This window comes from Cataglyphis hispanica, chromosome 17 (assembly GCF_021464435.1).
Source record: "Cataglyphis hispanica isolate Lineage 1 chromosome 17, ULB_Chis1_1.0, whole genome shotgun sequence".
NCBI lineage: Eukaryota > Metazoa > Arthropoda > Insecta > Hymenoptera > Formicidae > Cataglyphis > Cataglyphis hispanica.
In genome coordinates this window covers 1,551,218-1,574,702 of record NC_065970.1, presented here as the reverse complement: position 1 = coordinate 1,574,702, position 23,485 = coordinate 1,551,218, and the positions used below count along the sequence as shown (strand labels likewise).

The 23,485-nt window shown below is 32.2% G+C and overlaps 6 protein-coding genes across 11 annotated transcripts; 4 read left to right on the top strand and 2 right to left on the bottom strand.

Annotated features, from left to right (window-relative positions):
• The first annotated feature begins 98 nt into the window (after positions 1-98).
• LOC126855905 (SH2B adapter protein 2) lies at positions 99-7,118 on the top strand. 3 transcript variants are annotated; one of them, XR_007688295.1, is made up of 6 exons: positions 99-1,483; positions 2,649-3,508; positions 3,600-3,793; positions 3,875-4,132; positions 5,300-6,418; positions 6,709-7,118. XR_007688295.1 is itself a non-coding variant. In XM_050603977.1 (5 exons), the coding sequence occupies exons 1-5, from the start codon at positions 1,026-1,028 to the stop codon at positions 5,435-5,437; spliced, it is 1,908 nt and encodes a 635-aa protein (XP_050459934.1). In that variant the 5' UTR covers positions 99-1,025; the 3' UTR covers positions 5,438-7,118. The 3 variants fall into 3 exon arrangements, 2 of the variants coding, with proteins under 2 accessions (XP_050459934.1, XP_050459935.1); XM_050603977.1 differs by having other exon boundaries at positions 5,300-7,118; XM_050603978.1 differs by lacking the exon at positions 6,709-7,118 and having other exon boundaries at positions 100-1,483; positions 3,875-4,216; positions 5,300-5,443.
• Positions 7,119-7,551: 433 nt separating this feature from the next.
• LOC126855911 (copper transport protein ATOX1 homolog) lies at positions 7,552-8,613 on the top strand. The gene is made up of 4 exons (XM_050603986.1): positions 7,552-7,689; positions 7,855-7,962; positions 8,035-8,110; positions 8,383-8,613. The coding sequence occupies exons 2-4, from the start codon at positions 7,951-7,953 to the stop codon at positions 8,511-8,513; spliced, it is 219 nt and encodes a 72-aa protein (XP_050459943.1). The 5' UTR covers positions 7,552-7,689; positions 7,855-7,950; the 3' UTR covers positions 8,514-8,613.
• A 216-nt stretch (positions 8,614-8,829) lies between these two features.
• LOC126855907 (POC1 centriolar protein homolog A-like) lies at positions 8,830-12,305 on the bottom strand. Of its 2 annotated transcripts, none has more exons than XM_050603981.1 (6): positions 12,199-12,305; positions 10,319-10,671; positions 10,041-10,251; positions 9,777-9,976; positions 9,405-9,686; positions 8,830-9,272 (listed from the first exon to the last, which is right to left on the bottom strand). In XM_050603981.1, the coding sequence occupies exons 1-6, from the start codon at positions 12,260-12,262 to the stop codon at positions 8,973-8,975; spliced, it is 1,410 nt and encodes a 469-aa protein (XP_050459938.1). In that variant the 5' UTR covers positions 12,263-12,305; the 3' UTR covers positions 8,830-8,972. The 2 variants fall into 2 exon arrangements, with proteins under 2 accessions (XP_050459938.1, XP_050459939.1); XM_050603982.1 differs by lacking the exon at positions 12,199-12,305 and adding an exon at positions 11,213-11,338 and having other exon boundaries at positions 8,830-9,287.
• Positions 11,529-15,350, top strand: LOC126855906 (F-box/LRR-repeat protein 7-like). 2 transcript variants are annotated; one of them, XM_050603979.1, is made up of 8 exons: positions 11,529-11,667; positions 11,860-11,910; positions 12,475-12,545; positions 12,630-12,757; positions 12,827-13,116; positions 13,246-13,751; positions 13,847-14,123; positions 14,186-15,350. In XM_050603979.1, exons 1-8 carry the CDS (start codon positions 11,646-11,648, stop codon positions 14,719-14,721), a joined length of 1,881 nt encoding a protein of 626 aa, XP_050459936.1. In that variant the 5' UTR covers positions 11,529-11,645; the 3' UTR covers positions 14,722-15,350. The 2 variants fall into 2 exon arrangements, with proteins under 2 accessions (XP_050459936.1, XP_050459937.1); XM_050603980.1 differs by lacking the exons at positions 11,529-11,667; positions 11,860-11,910 and adding an exon at positions 12,363-12,396.
• A 342-nt stretch (positions 15,351-15,692) lies between these two features.
• Positions 15,693-23,156, bottom strand: LOC126855909 (dual specificity mitogen-activated protein kinase kinase dSOR1). The gene is made up of 8 exons (XM_050603983.1): positions 23,013-23,156; positions 22,413-22,638; positions 22,199-22,311; positions 21,993-22,104; positions 18,226-18,402; positions 17,930-18,143; positions 17,697-17,863; positions 15,693-17,610 (listed from the first exon to the last, which is right to left on the bottom strand). Exons 1-8 carry the CDS (start codon positions 23,132-23,134, stop codon positions 17,494-17,496), a joined length of 1,248 nt encoding a protein of 415 aa, XP_050459940.1. The 5' UTR covers positions 23,135-23,156; the 3' UTR covers positions 15,693-17,493.
• LOC126855904 (sodium/potassium-transporting ATPase subunit alpha-like) lies at positions 18,413-21,717 on the top strand. Of its 2 annotated transcripts, XM_050603976.1 has the most exons (2): positions 18,413-21,438; positions 21,501-21,717. In XM_050603976.1, the coding sequence occupies exons 1-2, from the start codon at positions 18,569-18,571 to the stop codon at positions 21,586-21,588; spliced, it is 2,958 nt and encodes a 985-aa protein (XP_050459933.1). In that variant the 5' UTR covers positions 18,413-18,568; the 3' UTR covers positions 21,589-21,717. The 2 variants fall into 2 exon arrangements, with proteins under 2 accessions (XP_050459933.1, XP_050459932.1); XM_050603975.1 differs by having other exon boundaries at positions 18,413-21,717.
• Positions 23,157-23,485: the final 329 nt, after the last annotated feature.

The window sequence follows — 23,485 nt, the reverse complement described above, 5'->3', positions numbered from 1 at the left end:
AAAATCAGGAGAAATACGCTATCATATATATATTGCTATGTCCATGATTGTAGCTGATAAGCTAAATGCGAATTTTCATCAGTGCGATAGCAAACCACGCGATCGCCTAACCTTAATGCATGATAAGCAGAGCAGAGTGCGCCAGTTGTACTAATACGTGTGTGTGTCGCAACTTCATAATGTCCGTAAATATTTCCTGACATTTTCACAGAACGACGGTTTGATCGCGTGTGTGTCCTATACACTTTTAAGGACGCGCGTGCGATAAGATTTAACGCCGGGTGCGTATGTCGATATGTCTTCGAGAAAATCGTCGCTGCCGCTGTTAATCGCTATCATTTACCGGCAGCGAAAGATACAGAGAGAGAGGCAGGAAAAATAGGAAATCATTGATAGGTGCAGGTAGACGCGCGAATGACCAGTGGAATTAACGAGGGATTTTTTCCTCAGATTCAGTCGTTCCGAAAATTCATTCAGCATCCGTCAGTTATCCCGTCTGTGCTCTCCGTTTTGCGGAAAATAATATAATAAAATGGAGAGATATACATCGAATAATGCGAATTCATTGAAGATCGATTAAGCCCAGCTGTCGCGACTCGTTTTTTGCACAAATCCGCCGAATTTCAGAAAATCATATATCAATGTTCTCTCATATATTCTGATATATATTCTGTTCCCCTTCCCCGCCGACTTCAGTGTTATTTGACTGCTACGCCATTCAGCAACCGCCGTATTTAGTTTTCCACCCGATGAATGTGTGTAAGGTGTAAGGAGCAAAAGAGAAACACAAGGAGGGTTCGCGCGGATGTGACATGTCAAACATTCGAGCTTGTATCATTTCTCAGCAGCGACAGCCGCGAGACCTGCGATCGTGAAAAGAATCCCGTAGTGACGGCGACGACACCCTTTGGCGGGGACGGTGGATAAGAGTGGAGGGCGACGGGTGGTGAAGACGACGGCAGTGGTAGTGGCGGTGGCACAAGGGGGGGAGATCTTCCGCCCCCTTCGCGAGCCAGACGCCGGTAATGAGTGTTTACACTGTGAGCACTCCGAGTACCGCTATATCGCCGGCAATAAATACGGCAATAGTGGCATCGACGACGACAACAACGACGACAGCTACGGCGATTACATTGACGACTCCGACGGTAACGACGACGCCGACAACGACGACAACAACGGTGACAGTGACGGCGACGGCGGCGGCGGCGGCGGTGGTAACGGTGGAACCAGTTACAACGACGACGGCAACATCGTCCACGGCGATCGCCGCGTCGCCCGAAACAGCGACCGGCTGGATCGAGTTCTGCGAGAGACACGCCCGCGCTTTGGCCTCCGATTTTGCTAAAGCGTTTTGCACCTACGTCAACCTAAACATGCCCGAGAGCTCCCGCACCGATATTTCGCATCGTCACTTCCTCAAAAGGTTCGTCGAAAGATTCTGCGAGCACTTTGAGAATGAGTATTTACGTCAAAACGTAAGGTATGTGTCGCAAGTTTTTCCGTTGTTATTGTTATGTGGTCATACTAGTTGTCATGTAGAATCATTAACCTTTTAAATGTCGGAAGTAAACATTGGAGTAATCTCCCTAATCTCTCTATACATACATATAAAGTGATACTTATATATATTTCAATAGGCAATGTAGAAATCAAAACAAAAAAAATATTTATATGAATATAAATATTGTTCAAGTTAATTTCATTTATAGTTAAAATCATTTTTAAAGAGATATTCGCGGTCAATTTTTTGTTAATGTATAGGCCAGGATTGTTGAAATGTCAGTCATTCTTAGGATCTTATTTTTCTACAATGCAAAGCTATTTACTACAATTTTATACAAAATATCTTTCCAAATCTCAAAAGATTCTTATATTTACTCCTAAGATTTACTTATATTTCATCATTATTAATATTTTATTGTGCAGTGTGTATGTTTTTAAATAATATTGCTTAGAATAATGGATAGGAGAGTTTCATAGTGTAATCTTCTGATTTGCTTCTTTTTTCCCTATAGAGGCATTTATTGTATGAGACATAAATCAATGGGTCATGTTTGGTGAGCAAAGATTCAAAAACGATTTGAATTTATTCAAACATGGGGGGAAGGGGGGAGGTACTTCCTGATAAGTACAAAAAGTAGTGTTTTAAGATATGTATATCATAGTTTGTATTACATTGTCACTTTGAATATTTTTTTAAAATTATTATAATTATTTTAATTATATTGGAAAATATAAAACTCTTAAATTTATGGTGAAACTCTTCCATTCAAAATATAATTTGTAATAAATAACAAACATACAGATATTCTTGATTGTGTTTATATTGTATAATTATACAAAATGTAAAATTAGACAATATAAAAATATGGTGCATGCAGAATATGAAGGTACTTTAATAAAAACGATTACAATTAAATAAAAATGATATACTAATATTACATTAAAAAATAAATAAATAAATAAATAGGAACATAGTTTCTATTCTATATTAAAAAAAAAATTATTCATAATCTTCTATTTTTATTAAATTTTGTGATTTTGATCTTATATAGTTTATCTATAATATTAATATTAACTTTCTTATTAAATTTTGCATATTGAAATTATATTTTCAGATCTATATGTTTTCTTATATTTTTCAGATTGCATGATACTGTAGCATCCAATGACAGAGATACAAATCTTGCAAGCCAAAATGCTACTAATGCATCTGCTCTTGCGTCGTCGCATGAAGAATTCAGCGACTATTCAGAACATGAAGGAGAAGCAGTATCACCGAAACCTGCTCACAAAGCTTTTTTCTTGCGTAGATTATCTTTTAAGGGACTCAAAAAGGGAAAGATTTTCCATAAACAACAAAGTGATGAGGTCGAATTATCCCATGAACATCGCAAGGATAAGCATTCTAAAGCAAAGTTATCGAAAATCGTGGTAGAGTGTAGGAAAGAGGGAATTATGAATACTATAATGGGAGATAATATCGAAAAGAAAGTATGGGAAAAATCGCGATTAGCATTGATAAAAGCAATTGGTGGATACATGTTGGAATTTTATTCTCCGCCGAAAGATGTAAAACCACGAAGCGGCGTCTTTTGTTCTGCGATAACGGAAGCAAGGGAATCCACAGCGCTCGAAATGCCAGATCATGAGAACACATTTATTCTGAAAACTCAAAACGGAATGGAATTCATCATAGAAGCACATGACTCGAACGACATGAAATCATGGTTGGCAACGATTAGATATTGCATGCGAAAGGTGCAACAAAGTTTCAGCGCACCTAGTTCTGGATTGGGTGATTCTTTAGGAGATTCCCTCGGCCACAGTTCATTTACTAGCGGACTTGATATTGATCGAGTACGAGCCAATTCGGCGAGTAAGCATCGATCCGCTAGTCATGAACAAGATGACTCGGGTAATCCATCAGAAATATCTGCCAGAGGTCATGATATACGTAGTAGCAGTAATTTAGAATTACGTTCCTCTCAAGACGTCGATCAAAGTAAGAAATAAATTCGTGCACATATTATAAGACTAATATTATCGGACAAATAATTGAGATTGAATCAAGTTACATATTCATTTGTTTGCAGTAAATGAGGGTGAGCAGGATTTTTCGCATAACATACGCAATTATGCATGGTTTCATGGTACTCTTCCTCGCTCTGATGCCGCGCAGTTTGTATTAGATAAAGGAGCTAATGGTCATGGTGTGTTTTTGATTCGGCAAAGTGAAACCAGAAAAGGCGAATATGTATTAACTTTCAATTTTCAAGGAAGAGCAAAAGTAATTACAAATATTATTTCTAATGCTTTGTCCAATGAATAATATTGACAAATTTTTTTCATTACAACATTCTTGTTATAGCATTTACGGATGACACTGAATGATCAAGGTCATTGTCGTGTCCAACATCTATGTTTCCCTACAATATTAGATATGATAGATCACTTTCGCCAGAACCCGATACCTCTCGAATCCGGCGGAACTGCGGATGTTATTTTAACGGATTTTGTACTTACGACGAGCACACTACGACCAGGACATCATAATGTGATGTATGGCTCGAACATACTACAGTTAGTGCAAGAAAGGAGACCACCGGCAACCTTGGAGCCTAGAGAAGTAAGAGTTCGCAGTGGAAGTCTAACTCATCTTGTGTGAGCGCGAGTGGCCAACACCCACAGTCTGAAGTCTAATCTACAGATAGTGAGTAGATAACCAACTAAAGCGCCCATATTTATCGTATGGTCGATGATACAGAACAAATTTGATCGGTGTCTGCATTTCTGTAAACTTGCTGTAAATTTAATGGGAAAATTTGTATAGATTGATATACAAAGTTAAATTATGAAATACAACTTATTTATGTACTCTTCTTAACGAGACACAATATTTGTTATAATTTATTTAATATAATATGTTCTAAAAAAAGATTTAAAAACAAATTACATAATGTATTATTAAAATTTCTTATGTGTTTATATTTTTTTCTAATTTCCTTATATCCGAGATACATAATGTTACAACACACACAATTACACTTTTTATTTATTTATTATTTTATAAATAATTTTTTTATATTGTAAATTTGTATATCATTCACCTAAATATACAAAATTATTACCATGTGATAAAATTCTTGTGAAGAGTTTGAAATGACATAAATTCATAACTGAAATATATAACTCAGAAAAAAAATATGACCGTGGGACAAGGAGCTCGCTTTTACGTGTAAAAACTTTGTCTTGAAATTTCTGGTTTGCTTTATTATGTTATATTATAAAAGATTTATGTTCTAATTTTGTGTCGCAAGCAACATGGGAACGTCCAGAAATTATTATATTGACTAACATCGCAATAATTTAAAAATAAAATATCGCATAATTTATAATTCTTTAAATCAGGAATTTATAAAATAAATATTTGTTAAGTTAATATGATATTATTAACTTAACAAATATTTTTTATATGCACATACACATATATTCTGGACGAGAAAGATCCTATTTGCTTATTTCATTTTACAAAGTATTAAAAAAACTTCATGTCAATATTTTCGATAGTGAATTTATAAAATCTATAAAATACAGCAAATTTAATTAAATAAACATTCAAAATGTCTATTTTTTCATATTAATTTAGTTTTATTCCCTGAAATATTGACATGTATCTTTCTGACACTTTGTATATGTTTTACATTACTTTCAAACCCAGAAACTTTAAGAGAAACTTTTGATAAGATAATAAAATTAAGAATATATGGGAACTTATGAAATATTAATAAAATAGGTACGCACTTTTGGTGGTTCTATAAGAACGCGTGTGGAATCGTTGGAGGGGCTAGAGCAACAGAACACTATTACGGAGCAACAGGGCTCGGCTTCATCCACTGGCAGAGCAGTTCAGAATACTTACAGTTTTCTCTGACGTTGGATTCATGCTAATCCACCATCAGGCTACAATCCAGTTAGTCCAACGGACTGAACATAAATAATATGATAAAGTAATCGCAAAGTTTTTATTTCCAGAATTGCGTCATGCTGTAAAACTACTGTTTGAGCGCATCGTTCTACTAGTACAAAACAACTGCATTTCTTTTTTAGAATGTCTATCTTCCAATCATTGATTATGTGTACGTGTAGCATTTAAAATTATATAACTCTTATGATTTATTAACAACGTATTTACATTGCATTTACATCGAAAAATAATAAGAAATAGAATAGACTGCTGAGAACAAGTCTCAGCAAAAACCATTTCATAATATTGTGCACAAATTACCATTGAATTACTTCTTCTTCAAGTAATGTTGCAGCATACTCCATGGAATTCCCTTTCGCATGTTTGCATAAATTTACGACTCGTCTTTTTGTCGAGATTGAACAAACGGTTTCCTCGTGTATTTATAAAGAGAGAATGGATATATTTTAATGAGGAGACTGAAATCTTGTTATGTCGCTTAACTAATTTATGGTATATGTACTTACATAATATTACGCTTAAGAAAGAACATATACATGCCACATGTACACAGTTTAGTAGAAAATGATATCTAAAATCGCAAACTATGAACTGCCATACAATCCCCATTTATGTCCATCCCAAAGACTTAATAAGTATGCCAAAATTAAAAATTAATACCATTAAATCCTGCTTAATTACAATTTATTATGCAAAATTACATTTTAGCCACATTATCATTGGTCCTGATGCTTCATAGGGCGTTATGTATAGTAGATATGCCCTTTAATCCATCGAGATAAGCATAAAATATTATGCGATATTTATTATTAATCCCAATGCATATAAATTTCCCCATTTTTTGAGCAAATAAAAAGAAGGGAGAAAGAGAGAAGAGCTATATTATTATCTTGGATAAATTGAAAGGAAAAAGTATTTCGAGCTGCAGTAAGTATGATTCTATGTATCTCTGCAGAAATAGTAACATTATATTCAATAAGCGTATCAAGAAGTGTATTAATAAAATGTGTATTAATGATTAAAAAATTATTACTGATATTGTAGAGCAATATGACTGAGTGTGTGTAAAATTAGATTATAAATAAATGTATGAATGAGTGGTACATGTACGATGGAGAGCAGTGATTGACAGAGTATCTGATTTGTAAAACGAGCAAAGCAGATATTCTCAGTACGAGCCGAACTGATTACTGTGATAAGATCTTTCATTTGCACAGGCATCTAATAACCCCGTTGCCGTCCGCATACCAATCTTATCCAAAATCACTACAAGAAACAACAGGGAAAAATTTATCACATGTATACATTTTAATTGCTTATTTGCCATCAAAACTTGTATAAATAATATTTCCATCACAATATTTAAAAAAAAGAAGAGAAAAGATATATGAAAGTCATAGTCGGTCTGGAAAAAATCTATATCACAAATTTACTCTTTAGCCAAAATGCTCGCAACATCATGCTGTAAGTAGAATATAAGCTTGTTCTCTGTATATTTAAACACAGTTGAAACACACAACAGTCCTGAGATATTACAGAGTCTAACAACTAGGCATTCAATAAAAATACTTTTTTACCTTATGTTAAGATGCAGAGATGAAAATAAAAATACTAAATTCCCTGAAAATTTTGTGATTATCTAATATTTAAATTTTTTACAGGTATATAATCTCAAAACGTCGCATTTTTATTTTATTAAAATGAGTTATTATAAAAGATATATGTGATAATACTTTTGAAAAAATAGATTACAAATATTTTCAAAATATTAAAATTAATTCAAAAGTATATTTTCACAAACTTTTAATTTAAAAATGAAAAAATATTTTAATTTCTAAAAAAAGTATTGTGCAATCTATGAAAGAGAGATCTTGACATGTAATAAATAAAATAAATAAAACATTTATGACAAAAGTACATATATATAGTTTGGAATGAAATAGTTAAACTTAAAACTTAAATATATATGTACATGAAATTGTACATGGCGATTTCTCTAAATTTACACACACACACACATATATATATATATATATATATTCACACACACACACACATATTTTATCTTTCAGAAATGCAGTTGTTTTTAATTTTTTTATATCCGACATGAAAATGAATTGACTATTTCAGTAAACATATGTTGTTCTAAAATCAAAAGTGTTACATATACGATCGTGTTTTTGAGTTACGCAAAAACGGTTACTAAATTATTCATAATATTTCCGCAAATGATAATTTTTTAATGCAATCTTGTCTTATTTTAAAAATATATATTTATTTAATATCCTCTGTCCCGTGTATATGTATATATACATTATTAGTTCCAGAGTTATTCCATATTATCTTTTACAATACACTTACAGATAAGAGAGATTTCTGTTTACACTTTTGATGCAATCTCTATTTCACCTGAGGCCACAAGTAACTCATTTGCCACGTCAAACTGTATTATCTTCATTATGGCAGCTCAGGTAATAACAAAATATATCGGTTGCAAAGAAATTTAAACAAATAGAATATTTCACAAGTGATCTATTTATAAGGTACACGAATTCAGCGTTGAAATGACATGTGAAGGATGCTCGACTGCTGTACAGAATGTGCTTAAGAAAAAAGCAGGTACGTATATACAAATATTTGCAATCAATTTCACAAATACAAAAATATTTTTATACCACGTAATTATATTTTGTAAATATCTTATTAATATTTTTTTTAAATCATTTATATCATTTATGAAATAGAGGTTAAATGTGCTTTGGTGTGTGTTACATGTAAAAAAAAATAGACATATTTAAATATAAAATAATTTTAATAAAAGACGATAAATATTAAAGCTTAGATTTGAAATATCTTAACCATATAAATCACTATGTATTATATATATATAGGTATCGACAATATTAAGATAGATTTAGCAGAAAAAAAGGTATCCGTGACTACTGCGCTTGGTTCAGATGAAATTTTGGAGACAATCAAGAAGACAGGAAAAACATGTCAATTTTTAAGGACACAAAAATGAGGATCTATATGTGATTATGGTGCTGCTAATATATCAGGCATATATTGTAACAGAAATATTTTTTGTTATACTTTCTCTATTAAAAAGAATTATACTTTAATGATTCATTGATATGTATATAAAAGTACAAAAATAGTTTAAAATCTTATGTAATAAAATACTTTTTATATACAATTTATACATACACAAATCACACTCATATTACAGATTAAAGTTTCGAATTTGTAATGCAATATATGATTTTGTAATTATGCATATGTTTATATTAATTATAATGAATGTTCAATATATGAGAAAAAAAGAAAAACTTTAATATGTAATTGTTATAATATATTTCATTAAATTATTCTCAATTCAAATTCTGCTTGAAAGATATAATTATTTATAAATTTCTCACACACACTCACACAAATATTATTCTAATCAATAATTAAAACATTTAAAATAGAGGAATCAAAATTATTTTATAATTGCTTCCTCTAAAACCGTCAAACGTTGTTCTAGTATATTAACAGTATCATGCAATGATTGTACTTGATCACACAATGCTTCTACTGCTTTAATAGATTGACTAGACGAATGCATACAAGCTGATACCTGATCTTGCGGAACTAAAACATTTGCTCTACGATGTTTTTCAGGTTTAATGTTTCTTGTATTAATCACTTCAATTTTCTTCCTTGGTATTTTAGCTATAGGTCCTTTACAATGATTTCTATCTGATTCCAAATCCAATTCTTCTAATGTTTCTAGTAAATACTGAAATAATATATTCTATAAAATTTACAGCTAATAATATAATAATTAACATATTCTTTTTCTTAAACTACACGCAATCGTTATGTTTTCTACAACTTAATGTATTTTATTTGCATATCAGTTTATTACTACCTCTTGATCATGTTCCACTTGCACATCTTTTTGCTTGTCATTGTTTGTAAATGATTTGTTATCTACATCATCAAGTTCCTGTTGGCTGGAAGTAGGTATTAATTGTCTAGCAAACTTTTTAGGTTTGTCATCTTTACAAAAATTAGATTTCCACATCAAAATCTGCCGATCTGTGCCACCAGAACCAAAAAATTCACCATCTTGTGAGAAAGTTATCGATGTTATATTACCAACATGTCCCTTCAAAGTATAAATTGGTCGGCCCTCTAATAAGTCTAAAACCTAAATGTTTCTCTTATTTTTCATCAGAAGAGATAAAAACAGTTTATTTTAAAATCATTATCCATATGAAATCATGAAATCTTAAAGTACCTTCATTGTAGAATCGCTAGAAGCTGTTAACATAAAATTACCCTTTGGATGGAACTTGATCATGTTTACAGATTCTTTATGGGCAGCATAATGTTGGTATAAAGAACCTGTTCTTAAGTCATATAATTTAATACATGCACCCATATTTGCTGATCCAATAGCTGCATTGCTTGGATGGAACTCTACATATGCAGCAGGTGCTAACAAAAACAAAATTTTTATTCTAAATATTAAGAGAGCAAAATTATCATATATCTAACAAACCTTTTATTTCATTAAAAGTCTTAATGCATTGTCCAGAAATAATGTCCCATACTTTTATCGTCTTATCATCACTACACGATACTAAAAGTCTACCATCGGAAGAAAATTTAGCACACCGAACCCAATTTGTATGTCCATTGAATGACATGAGAAATCTTCTCTGACATACCATCCATAGTTTTATACTTTTATCATCTGATGCAGTAAGTAACTAAACAAGCAGTCAATTATGGCAGAAACAATAAATTGACTAATAATTAATTAAGGTAAGGATCTACCTTTTCTCCATCTGGACTAAATTGTACCGATCTCACTGCAGAACTGTGAGCTTTAAAGTCTATTGATTGTCCTGTAACTTTAGGAACCCATATTCGCACAGATCTATCCTTTGAACTACTGGCTATAATTTCTCCAGATGGTGCATAACATACATCCAAAATACCATCTTTATGGGCTATAAATCTATAAGCTCGCACTGATTCTGCCAAATTCCATACTAATAATGTTTTATCCAGACTACTTGATACAAGTTGAATCGCATTTGGATGAAAGCATAAAGCTGTAACTTCATCTCTATGACCTTTAAAGTGTCTCTCGAATGTAGGATCACAGGCAGTTGCCACCATTGCTCCTGATAGCATAATAATAAAATTGTTTAGAAAAAATATACATATAAAATATAAAAATATATAAAGTAAAAATATGTGATATATATATGTGGCTAGACAAGATATATATATATATATATATATATATATATATATATATATAAAGCTAAATAAAAACTTATACTAATCTAAATAATTTAACATTTATATAAAATAAATTAACAATTAAAGTTAAATTTAAATTAACAATTCAGTGCATAAAATAATCCTAAGACATATTTAAATTTAAAATTAAAAAATATTAAATAAAAATGTAACCCTAATATATATTTCATTAGATGTTTATCATTTTTTTATAAATTCTTTAATATTTAATAATATAAGTTTCATAACACAAGTATAAAGCTAATAATAGCTTATTAAACGCGTTATTAGTGCTATTATTTACTATTTAATATTCTAACTAATGAGATGCTTTTTAATTGTACGAATTGTGTGTATACATACAGAAAGGAGAGGATATATATTTTCTATAATATATAATATTATATAGATTTTACGTACTCGAAATATTTTATCGAAAGATTTATACGTTGCGTCTGAATTAAAAATGTTTTACATTGTTCGATATTCTTTTCTATATCGATATAAAAATATCGAATAAAAAATTTTTGATAAATAGAATCCCTCCAATATATTCTTTTATTTCCGGTATATTCTTAGTAAAGTCCGTATCAGATTATGCATTGAAAATTGAGATTGAGGATTGATATTTGACCAATCAGAACAAAGAAATTTTAGTTCCTTTTGTTCTGATTATAATAGTTAAATTCCAATCTTTAATCTTCAATTTTCCTATATGTAATCTGATATGGAGTTATAAAACCTCGAATTTATAAATACATGCAGTGAATTCATATCAAACGATGATTTTCTCGACAATATCGAAAAACTGTTTTGGCTATATATTTCTGCGTAAATTTTAAACTGGATGTAGATGGCAGTATTAAACGAAGCTGGTAAATGTAGGAATGTATAAAATTCAGAATGATTGCTTTCTCAAACTTCTCTGAACTTTTCTGTACCTCTGTGCTTCTATAAAGAGAGTTTCTTGCGAGATACTCTTTTGATTATTGAAAATATTAAAAAATCGAAATAAATAAATAGAATTTGCATAAAATAGAAATTAACGATGATCGCTGATATTATAGAAGCCGAATATATCCAAACGCTCTGTCACATAAGTAAAATCGTATCGGATGGTAAGTTTAATTTTATGCTTACATTTGTGTATGTAATCTTTAAACTTTCGATTGTTTTCTCATGGCAAATCTCATTCAATGCACTAGACATTAGACAAATTAAAGTAGCCTGTATACATTTATTTAGATACAAAAGCATAATATACAGTATAAATATTGCTTTTATGGAACATTTTTGTTTATTTAAATATCTTTTAAAATCTCTACACACTTCTATGTTTTGAGCAAGCAAGTGATAGCTTTGTTAAGTTAAATATTTGTGTTCATCTGATATACGATATAACCGACCTTGAAACTTTGACGTTAACTCATCTCGTTCGACTCTTTTGATTTTCTCATCCTTTTGGCACATTGTCAACACGATTTATGGTATAATTCATGGTATATAAACTAGTCATGAGCATCATTTATATGTTGTCAGTCACTGCCAATCAGGTGACAGAATTCATTGTATAAACATCTAGATTGATAAAATTCTTAATATATGTATATATATATTATATATTCAACAATATTGATTGACAATCGAAACAATACATAATAAATTGTTATATCTTTGCTTAGATAATTTGTGTGAGGAAACCATAGACGGTGTACCAATACGAAAATTATTTGTTAATAATTTGGCTGATAGGGTTTGTGTCATATTTTCCTAATTCTTAATGCAATATATTTTATTAATGATACTAGTACTACAAAATCATAAAAATTTTTTATAGACGACTTTTAAAGATGTACGTAAATGCTTTTCTGCATATGGAAATATTGAAAATTGTTATTTACGTAGAAATCAAGGGAAAAAAAATTATGCATTTGTTACTTTCACCAAAGTAGAGGATGCAATGGTGTAAGTTTGAAAAAAGCGATTATTAATAAATTTGTTATTTGGAAGTTATTTGGAATAAATTGTTTGTAGAGCCATGCAAGATGGGAGTAAGAAACAAATAAGACTACATAATAGGGACTTGAGGGTAATGGCTGCAGATTCCTGGCATCAACCTGATAGTGTAGATCAAAAGTTATATAGGAAATGTAATATAGGAAAAGAATCAAATAAAACTTTTGAGAAAAAGACTACTAATGAACAATATCATCAATGTTTGCAAAATGATATTGAAGATGTGTCCATTCATATATTGAATGATGATTGTTTGACACATATTTTTTTATTTTTACCAATCATTGACAGAGTTCGCATAGAAAGAGGCAAGTATTTTATATTAATGGTAGAGGTTTTATATATCTAGCTCTAGCATATTGCATTTATTATTTTTGCTCTGTATAAGACATTTTTTATAAATTAGTTATACATTGTTGTTACTATTGCCTTTATAGTTTGCAAACGCTGGAGAGATCTAAGTCAAGATTCTTGGCGTATGATGAAAAGATTGGATCTTTCATCCTCTACATGGGGTTTCTTACAAACTCATACAATTCGTACAGCAACACTTCGTAAAGTATTATTAAAATGTGGCAAGTTCCTAACACAAATAAATCTATCTGATACAAGTAATTTTTTACGGCAAAGTACATTGACCATTGTTGGAAAACTTTGTCCAAATCTTACGAGTATCGATGTTACTGCACTAACAATTTGTGCATCAGGCATTGGTACATTAGCAAGTAATTGTAAAAATATAACTAGATTTAGCTTAGGACCTTCAACATATAGCTGTGATAATGAATTAAAAAATCTCTTCAAACTAAATAAAAAATTGGAATATCTTGCTATAAGTAAAAATAATATTACGGGCAAGTCTTTACTATGTTTACCAGCACAAACTATACATACAATTATATTGGATAGATGTGATAATATTCAAGATAATCTCTTTTCCACAGTAAGTCAAAACTCTTCACTTTGCTAATACTATATGTATATATAATGTATATATATGTATATATGTAAGACACATATTGATATTGTCATGTGCAGGCATTAAAAAAACTTGAAAATTTGAAACATCTTACAATAAATAACTGTTCTGGCATAACTGTACGCACATTGAAAGCTATCGGCGTACATTGTAAAAGTCTGAATGAGTTAGAGATTGAAGGAGGTCTCCTTTTCGCAGAAAAAGCGGATGTGTTACACTTAACTAAGCTTGTCAATTTGAAAGTCTTGAAATTTATATACAACCCTCTAGTATCAGACGAATTCCTTATTAATTTGGCACAACAATGTCAACAGCTTATTTATTTAGATATTACAGGTAATTCACAATTATACAATATATTCTTTGTCAACTTTTTAATTCTGTTATTTATTCAATAGGTGCCCTTGATGTAACTGATAGTGGATTAGCAGCTGTCGCTACATTACCAAAGTTAGAAAAATTAATCATCAGTTATATAAGGAAAATTACTGATAATGGATTGGAAAATATGTGTGGCTTAAAAGAATTAGAATGTCGAAAATGTACGTTATTTAGTGATGAGGGCATGTCAAAGTTCATTAGATCTTCACCTCAATTACAATTATTGGATATTTCTGGCTGTCATAATATCAGCAACATCACTCTCGATGCCGCTAAAGATGCCTGCAACACTCGATCGAATAATGTAATGTTAAAGATGATTATTGGAAATACATCCATTTTTCCCTACAAAGAACAAGATGAAGAGCAACCGTCCCCGCTTTTGCAAATAGTCAACGTGGATTTATGTGATGATGAATTTAATATGTTTGATATTGATGAAGATATGATTGATGAAGATATATATGATGATGATTATTGGATTGATGAAGATTCTGATTCTCTTTATAGTTATGAAAATGAAGATTTGGGGCCTGAAGATATATATTTTTAAAGATTTTGGCATGTTTATTTTCTCTCTTTCTCTATAACTGTATGATAGATTTTCTATGAATAGTTATACTATCAATATGCCAACCAATGATTCTTAAAACTGTATAATACATATTGTTATATAATGGTATTTTACTTTATGTTATATGAATAAACCGAGATATATAAGTATAAAGTTAATAAGAGAAGAGAATTTTTTTACATCATAAATTAATGCCATGTGATCGTGTATATGTTTTATTAATAAAAAAAAATTTATGACATAAAACAATATGTAACTACATTGAGTATTGAGATATTAAACATAGAGTTACATTTACAATATTGTGATTATTTTATTGTATTTATAATTAATAATGCTTAGATAGATATAGTGAATCCATACAATTGCAATTACTATGCACATATTTGCGACAAGGAATGTGCACATATTTTAATAAGTGCTATAGGAATTACGAACTTTGCTGAAATTTATTATGAGTTATCGCTTGATAAAATTCCTAAATTATATTGGCATATTATACATTTTATCACACGATTCTGCTGCAACTAAATTTGTATATTATCGTTCTATGACAGATAATAGAGACCGCACTTCACAATAAATGGCATTATATGCATCGATCCTTATTATTAATGTTATTGTTTCTATTATAATACAAACATAATATGAAATTTTACTTGAGCGTTTTACGCTTTTACATATTGTGAAAAGTAAATCTCACTTGATTTAACATCATAATACATATCATAATCTGGTGATCTTTAAACCAATTCGCAAATTACTCTCTTATTACACACTATATAATATGATACTAATTTGCAAATTGTACTTACAAAATATGTTCAACATAAACAATTTCAACAAGCGATAAATTGATTCTAAAATTACAAGTTTATATATATATATATATATATATATATATATATATATATATATATATATATATAATATATATATATATATACCATCTATTTATGTTTTTCCTGACAATCTTACTGTCTGTATACTATCTGTACTTGTGATACTTGGGTGATGAATATTTCAAATTTATAAAACTTATAAATAACTTTATAAACTTTTACCAATAATGATGTAACCATTGACTAAGTACTACAAAATTAAATGTGTAATATCTAGTTCTTCAAATATTTGTGAATTTTAAATTAGTAATTATAAAGTGACATTTTTAAAAAATGCACTTTATACATATTGTACATACAAAAGGATTGACATACGATTAGATGTACAAAAAGTCAATTCTTTTGCTGTAATTTGGATAATTTTTCTTTTTTTATAATAATAATTATTATTTATTATACACACAAACAAAATAAAAATAAAATATTTCAACTTTATTTTATTATCACGTCTTTTATCTTATCTTTATATCTTTAGATAAAAGAGCAATAGTGTAAATAGTCTTCATTGTATATTTAGCGTTATTTAAATGGAATTAAAAATATCACCCACTGTGCACATACATTTACATATTTTGCAGTAAAAGGACTCACATATATTAATTCTATTTATCTTATAATTCGAATATATAAACATGATTCAAATTGTGTTATGAGAAATATTGTAATCACTTACAAGATAAGGCCGCAATTATATATGAAAAATCAGGTTTGCTTCTTCTTAATAAATCTGTTAATTATACGATAATAATAGTTGGCCTTTTATATCGGATGTAATAATCTATTGTGAATCTAGATTCATATTAGTATCGATAAATTTGCAAAAATTTAATCGTAAGCACATAAATTAATATTTAGAGTATTTGAAAATATAAATATTATATTGTCGAAACAATTTCTATACTCAATTTTTTTAAATAGTTATTTTATGATGAAAAACATTTCATTATATAGAAAAGTTAAAATTAAATTTAAAATCGTCTTTAATCGCAGCTACATTGATATAAAAACAATTTGATATGAATCATATTTGAGTTTAATATGAAGTTTTTAATCATGTAAATAACATTCCTATGGATGTGTCAGGTACAAATGTTATAGAAGTAATTCGATCTAGTTAATTTTCTCTCAAACGAGACGTTCGTAAGTTCGATGCTCATTAGTAGTGTATCCTAATTATATCACGGGGAACATAATTTGCCCATGAGTTTCTAATAATGAACTTATATATTGCAATTTTTTTCTTACATACTTTCAACACAAAAGTAAAAAAACCAACATATAAAATAAAAGAAATTAATATTTGGCACAGTGGCGTGCTATGTGCAAATTACTTGCACGATAATACATTTACGCTAAGCGAGCAGATTTCGAAACATGATTTGTTCTGTTCACAAGAATTAATAGACCACCTATATTATAACACGATGTTTTATAACTCTTATACATTACATGATTTAATCGTTTCTCTCCCTCCAATAAAAGTAAGAAAATGACCAAAACAGATGATTTAAAAGAGAAAGAGATTCCTGTTTCCTTACTACATTCATATTGAGTTACAATTAGTAAGTGTCTTAATGCGATATTAATTAATCGGATCTGGTATTATTACTTTCATAGGTAAATCCTTGGTAAACTTGAATTAATCACGCAATGCAGTTGAATGATGATTCATTCAACAGAGCCTCTACTTAGCGCATCCCGATATATTTTATGAAAAAAAATCATAATAAATGGATATACACGGATGTACGCCACCGTTTGACCGAATGAAAACCTAAACAAACTAAGAGATGACTTAGGAATACTGAACGCGAATATATGTAGTCAAGTATGTAAGAGTTACATTTATTCAGGATTGCACGCTCGCTAAATGCGTTGGCGTAGTTGGTTGTAAGTCCATCGTACGACATACCCAGCCAGCAAAATCTACATTTTCTGATTCGGCTTTTTTTATCCATTCGTGATTCTAAAATATATGATCGTGAAATGTAATGGTTCTCTTTCCATTAAACGATCAGTGCTTTTTTTTATCTGAAAGAAAAAGGAACTTACCATTAATGTTTTTAGGTCTGCTCTTTCGGCTGGATTTTTCTTTAAACATCGATCGACGAAATCCATAAAAGCGTCGCTAAATATTCCGGGCGGTAATTTCGGCGGCGGCTCGTTGACTATATACTCCAATAGTTCGAATACTGCCATGGGTCTTGGACTGCTTGCGCCTAAGAAATGAAGAATCAACGATTAATGACACGATTATTTGGTAAATTTTGCAAGTAAATACTGACTGTGTCCTGGCGATTGCGTGGTCGGCGTAGACACACTATTCGTCACCGGATTCTCCGCAGGCGGTTGTGTCGATTGCGGACCGAATATTGAAGCTAAAGTCTTCTCGTCTGGTGGTGGGATCGGATACATCCCGATCGCCATTTCCACGAGCGACAATCCAAGTGACCAAACATCGCTCTGTACCGAGTAATGCGTTCCTTGGAGTCTTTCTGGCTGTAAAAACGCAAAATATCTATCTCACGAATATTTATATCATTCCATATGATAGAATAGCTTTAATTAATTATAAACTTACCGACATATAGCTTCGTGTCCCGACAAATGAATTGGCCATTGAATCGATCAATTGACCGGAAACACCAAAGTCACAGATTTTGATTTCACCCGCACTGTTAACTAAGATATTACTTGGTTTTACATCGCGATGCATTATGGCATGTTTATCTCGCAAGTAACTCAAGCCTTTCAAAACCTGTAAAGAAGAAGCGCATGACTTCTCGCATTATTACAAAAACAAATAAGCACAAGTATTCGACAAAATTGGTAAGGAGACGACTTCAGATCGTTATTAAACATTGAAAAAAAAAAGAGAAGCATTATGTGTAAAATTATATAATTTATAAAATTCCTTTGCAAAAATGCAAGCGAGCACCTCAAAGGCACCGACCCGTGTAGCCTCTGTACCGCATCAACCGAGTCGCGTGTCCTCCGTACACCTATACAGGAAGAGACTGACCGAGCAAGAAATACTAGAGCTGCATCAAGAATTAGAAACTATCGATCATATGATAGCTTTGAAGGATTTATGTAAGAAACTGAATACGAACACAGAAACAGGCCTGACAAAGGAAGAAGCAAACAAAATTTTCGCACGAGACGGACCAAACGCTTTGTCACCGCCCAAAGTTACACCAGAATATCTCAAATTCTTAAAGTGCATGTTCCACGGATTCGCCGCATTGCTCTGGGTTTGCGCGACTCTATGTTTCATTCTGTATATTTTTACTTTCTACATGAGAGAGCCTGATATTGGTATCGTATGGCTAGGCATAATCATCGTCTCGATATGCATCACTTCAGGCGTGTTTGCGTACATACAAGAAAGTAAAAATATTAAAGTGATGGAGTCCTTCAAAAAGATGGTGCCTACTTTTGCTACGGTGATTCGCGATGGTGTAAAATTACGTCTTGGTACGGAAGAGCTAGTTCTGGGTGATCTGGTGGAGATACGGATGGGTGACAAAATACCGGCTGACATCAGGATAATCGAGTGTCATGGATTAAGAGTCGAGAATTCCAGTATCACCGGCGAAAGCGAGCCGGTGACGCGCACTGATTATCCCACCGACAAGAATCCTCTCGAGTCTTCTAATGTTGCCTTCGCTACGTCGTTTGCCGTAGCGGGCGATGGCAAGGGAATCGTGATCGCTACGGGCGATAACACAATGATAGGGCGATTAGCCGGTCTCACGTCGCATCTCGCCAAGATCGAAACGCCGATCGCGAAAGAGATCAGGCACTTTGTCGAAATCATTACGATCGTGGCGATTTTGTGTGGCATTGTTTTTTTCGGTTTATCATTGTTACTGGAACCCAGTCTTGTACGGGCGTTCACCTATCTGCTCGGGATAGTTATCGCTAATGTACCTGAGGTATTGTTAGTGACCGTGACAACAGTTTTAACATTGACCGCACAAAGAATGGCGAGCAAGAACTGTCTAGTGAAAAATCTGGAGGCGGTCGAAACTTTAGGCTCAACGTCGACAATCTGTTCCGATAAGACGGGCACTCTTACGCAGAACAAAATGTCCGTATCTAATCTGTGGTTCGGCCATACTAGATACAATTTTCCGCCAGGCGAAAGGATTGGTGTCGAAAGAGATATACTGCTGGAGAAACTGGCCTTTAACATTATGCTGAAAGTCTCCACTCTCTGTCTGCGTGCTGAATTCACTGCCGAGTCCTATAGAATAGCGCCCATCGAACAGCGTGAGATAATCGGCGACGCATCTGAAACCGGTATCCTCAGGTTCTGCGAACACATACATCCGACACAGCGATTTCGCGAGGCTTATCCGAAAGTGGCCGAGATCCCTTTCAGTTCTATAACCAAATATCAGATGTCGATACATCGAGAAGCCAATAGTTACAGAATGATACTGAAAGGTGCTCCGGAAGTGATATTGGAGAACTGCGCGACGATATTAACAGCAGAAGGAGAGACCAAAGAGATGGACAACAGGGACCATGCCATATCTCGCAGAGCCTGCCTGGAGTTGGGCTATCTCGGTGAACGCGTATTGGCATATTGCGATATGCGTCTGCCAAGCAATGTATATGGGCCACAGTACAAGTTTAATACCGAATCGCCCGAGACCTACAATTTTCCAATCAAAGGATACAGATTCGTAGGATTGATAAGCTTACAGGATCCGCCCAGGCCTAACGTGCCGGAGGCAGTTCAAAAGTGTCGCACCGCTGGTATCAAGGTGATCATGGTAACAGGCGATCATCCAGTGACGGCGATGGCAATTGCCAAAAAGGTGGGTATCATAAGTGAAGGTCATGAGACCCGTTATGAGCGGGCGATCCTACAGAATAAGTCTTATTCGCAAGTGAGCGAAACGGATACTGGTGCGACCATCATCACCGGCTCTGAATTAAGAATGATGGATTCGAACGAATTGGATTATATCATACGCCGTTACGAGGAGATCGTGTTTGCGAGGACGTCACCACAGCAAAAGTTGCTGATCGTGGACAGCTGCCAACGGTTGGGAGAAATCGTGGCAGTTACCGGCGACGGTGTCAACGATTCGCCGGCGTTGCGACAGGCTGACATAGGAGTTGCAATGGGTATCGCCGGTTCCGACGTGGCCAAAAATGCTGCAGACATGATACTCATGGATGACAATTTCGCATCGATTGTGACTGGTGTCGAAGAAGGTCGTCTGATATTTGATAATTTAAAAAAATCGATTGCATATACCTTAACATCAAGCGTACCAGAAATGTTACCGATGCTGAGTGGTCTAATACTAGCGATTCCTCTACCATTGGTCATCGAATTGGTCATCTGCATAGATGTCGGCACCGATGTGGTTCCTGCCATCGCTCTGGCATATGAACAGGCCGAATCCGATATAATGCGCCGTGCACCGAGAAATCCTCAGTACGATAAGTTGGTAAACAAGCGTTTAATATCCATTACTTATGGTCAAATAGGAATGACGCAGTCTTTCGCTGGATTCTACACATACTTTATGATACTTATGATGAACGGCTTTATGCCCGATCGTCTATTTGGTTTACGAATAGACTGGGAGAATCCAACTATCAATGATTTACAAGATTCTTGGGGTCAAACGTGGACTTACGAGAATAGAATGAAACTGTTAATGGAAGCGCAGAGCGGATATTTTCTCTCCATCGTTATAACACAAATGGTAGATTTGGTAATGTGCAAAACCAGACGCAACTCCATCTTTCAACAAGGAATGGGCAACTGGTTCGTTAATTTCTCTTTCGTTTTTGAAGCTATCCTAACAGGGATCTTGCTCTATGTTCCAGGCACAGAGTATGTATTGAAAACAATGCCACTAAATGCTTATTGGTACTGGCCTTGCTTACCGCTCGGTGCGTTTCTTTGGGTTTATGATGAAATTAGACGATTATGTATTCGTCTCTTTCCTGGTGGAATTATGGAAAGAGAAACATACTATTAAAATGTTTTTTTTTCTATTACAATTTCATAGAAAAATATACATACTTTCCAATATATAATTTAACACACTCATTAATCAACAATCCATCATATATGGTATCTCTCTAAGTGTATTTCATGTTTTTACATCTTATCATGTTCAGTTAGAAAACTACATAGTTATTATTAGATTATATTATATAATTATAAGTATAAGTATAAGTATATATATATATATATATATATATATATATATATATATATATATATGTATAGTATGTTATCATATTTAACTTAAATTGTAAGATTCTGCTGCTTTTTCTTTTTCTAATTGTATTAATAATAAAAATGTTACTTACAGCAGATGTAATTGTACCTAAGATAGGTTCTGGAATTCGTCCTGCTTTTTTCAATATTAGGTCTAATGATCCACCATCCATATATTCCATGCATATACTAATTTCTCCATCACTGAAATATAAATATCATGTGTGTGTGTGCGCATTCAACTCTCATAAAAAAATATTTATTATATAAAACTCAAAAATAATTTTTAAGATATTACCTGTAAAAAGCACCATAAAATCCAACTATATGTGCAAAATTACATTCATGCAATACTTTTAATTCTCTGATTATTTGTTTCTTAATAGCTGGCTTTACTTCCAAATGTATTAGCTATAATATAAACAAATCTCAGATAAAAATGCATTTACTATCTCTAACGAGTATTTTGTAAGTATTTAAAGATATGAAAGTATATAACATAAATTATTTACCTTTCTTGCCATTATAAGACCTGATTCTTTATGTCTGACTTTCATAACAACACCACCATTACCTGCACCTAATTCACCTAGCTTCTCAAAATCCTCATCGCATAATTCTCCAACTTTTTCTTTCTGTCCTAAAAAGCTTTCTAATCGTTTTCTCTGCTCCTCATCCATTTCTAATTCCTCTAATCTCTCTTGAATAGCATCTATGCTCATTTTACCCATTACACCGCTGTAAAAAATTTTATTTTCAAATTTATGTCTACAATGAAAAGATTCTGTGCAATTGTGATAGAGTAAAAAAAATTAAAGAAAGAAAGAGAAAAACTTGTGTACACATTTCTTATGATGTGTATATACGAGTTTTTCTTTTTCTTTCTTTAATTTTCTTTAGGATACTTTAAGCTTCAAAGGATACTTTGAGGAAACTTAGTGTACACATTATAAGAAATGTAAATACATTTCTTATGATCCTATATATCAACAATATTCTAAATTTAAACTTATGTTCCCTTAAATAATTAAATCTTGGACATTAAATTATATTGAGAAAATTAAATAATGAATTATATAATAGTGCTTGAAATAATTGAATCTTTGACTTACTCAGGTATCACTGGGGGTTCCGGATATGTGGGCAAAGGTGGAACCGGTGGTGACGGTGACACTGCTGGTACCGGTTCTATCGAACCAGGGGGTAGTGTCAAGTTGAGTTTGTTCTTTGACATTTGGTAATTTGCTGTTTAAAAGTGTCAACAACAATATATACTATACGAGATTATCACTTGAAGTCAATGGGGACTCGCGTATCATGTAACATTTATCTTTTTTATATGTGTCTCTCTTATCTCTTTCTTCTTAAGTTAATAATTATAAATATTAAGATATTTATCGGATAATTAATTCTTATATATTCTCTCCACCGATGTTCCGCATCTACTTTCGCGTAAATTTCAAGCCTGCATTGCGTGTTTTTTCTCGATTCACAAAAAGACGAATTGTTCACTCGGTATATGTCGCTAATAAGAATGAACTGTCAAGCTATCCTTGACCATTAATTGTCAGGTCGGAGCATCAAT

Bases quoted from the DNA above. Each gene is read 5' to 3' on its own strand.
- LOC126855909 (XM_050603983.1), bottom strand. From the start codon at position 23,134: ATGTCAAAGAACAAACTCAACTTGACACTACCCCCTGGTTCGATAGAA. The intron at 22,639-23,012 runs GTAAGTCAAAGA...AATTTTTTACAG, and splicing joins GAACCCCCAGTGATACCTGA to CGGTGTAATGGGTAAAATGA. The intron at 17,864-17,929 runs GTCAGTATTTAC...TTCATTTCTTAG, and splicing joins CACGCAATCGCCAGGACACA to GCGCAAGCAGTCCAAGACCC.
- LOC126855906 (XM_050603979.1), top strand. From the start codon at position 11,646: ATGGCAGTATTAAACGAAGCTG. The intron at 12,546-12,629 runs GTTTGTGTCATA...AATTTTTTATAG, and splicing joins TTAATAATTTGGCTGATAGG to ACGACTTTTAAAGATGTACG. The intron at 13,752-13,846 runs GTAAGTCAAAAC...TGTCATGTGCAG, and splicing joins AAGATAATCTCTTTTCCACA to GCATTAAAAAAACTTGAAAA.
- LOC126855911 (XM_050603986.1), top strand. The intron at 8,111-8,382 runs GTACGTATATAC...ATATATATATAG, and splicing joins TGTGCTTAAGAAAAAAGCAG to GTATCGACAATATTAAGATA.
- LOC126855907 (XM_050603981.1), bottom strand. From the start codon at position 12,262: ATGTGCCAAAAGGATGAGAAAATCAAAAGAGTCGAACGAGATGAGTTA. The intron at 10,672-12,198 runs GTCGGTTATATC...TTATGCTATCAG, and splicing joins GTTAACGTCAAAGTTTCAAG to GAGCAATGGTGGCAACTGCC. The intron at 9,687-9,776 runs GTACTTTAAGAT...AGAAACATTTAG, and splicing joins CTAGCGATTCTACAATGAAG to GTTTTAGACTTATTAGAGGG.
- LOC126855905 (XM_050603977.1), top strand. From the start codon at position 1,026: ATGAGTGTTTACACTGTGAGCACTCCGAGTACCGCTATATCGCCGGCA. The intron at 1,484-2,648 runs GTATGTGTCGCA...TATATTTTTCAG, and splicing joins TATTTACGTCAAAACGTAAG to ATTGCATGATACTGTAGCAT. The intron at 4,133-5,299 runs GTAAGAGTTCGC...TTAATAAAATAG, and splicing joins CAACCTTGGAGCCTAGAGAA to GTACGCACTTTTGGTGGTTC.
- LOC126855904 (XM_050603975.1), top strand. From the start codon at position 18,569: ATGCAAGCGAGCACCTCAAAGGCACCGACCCGTGTAGCCTCTGTACCG.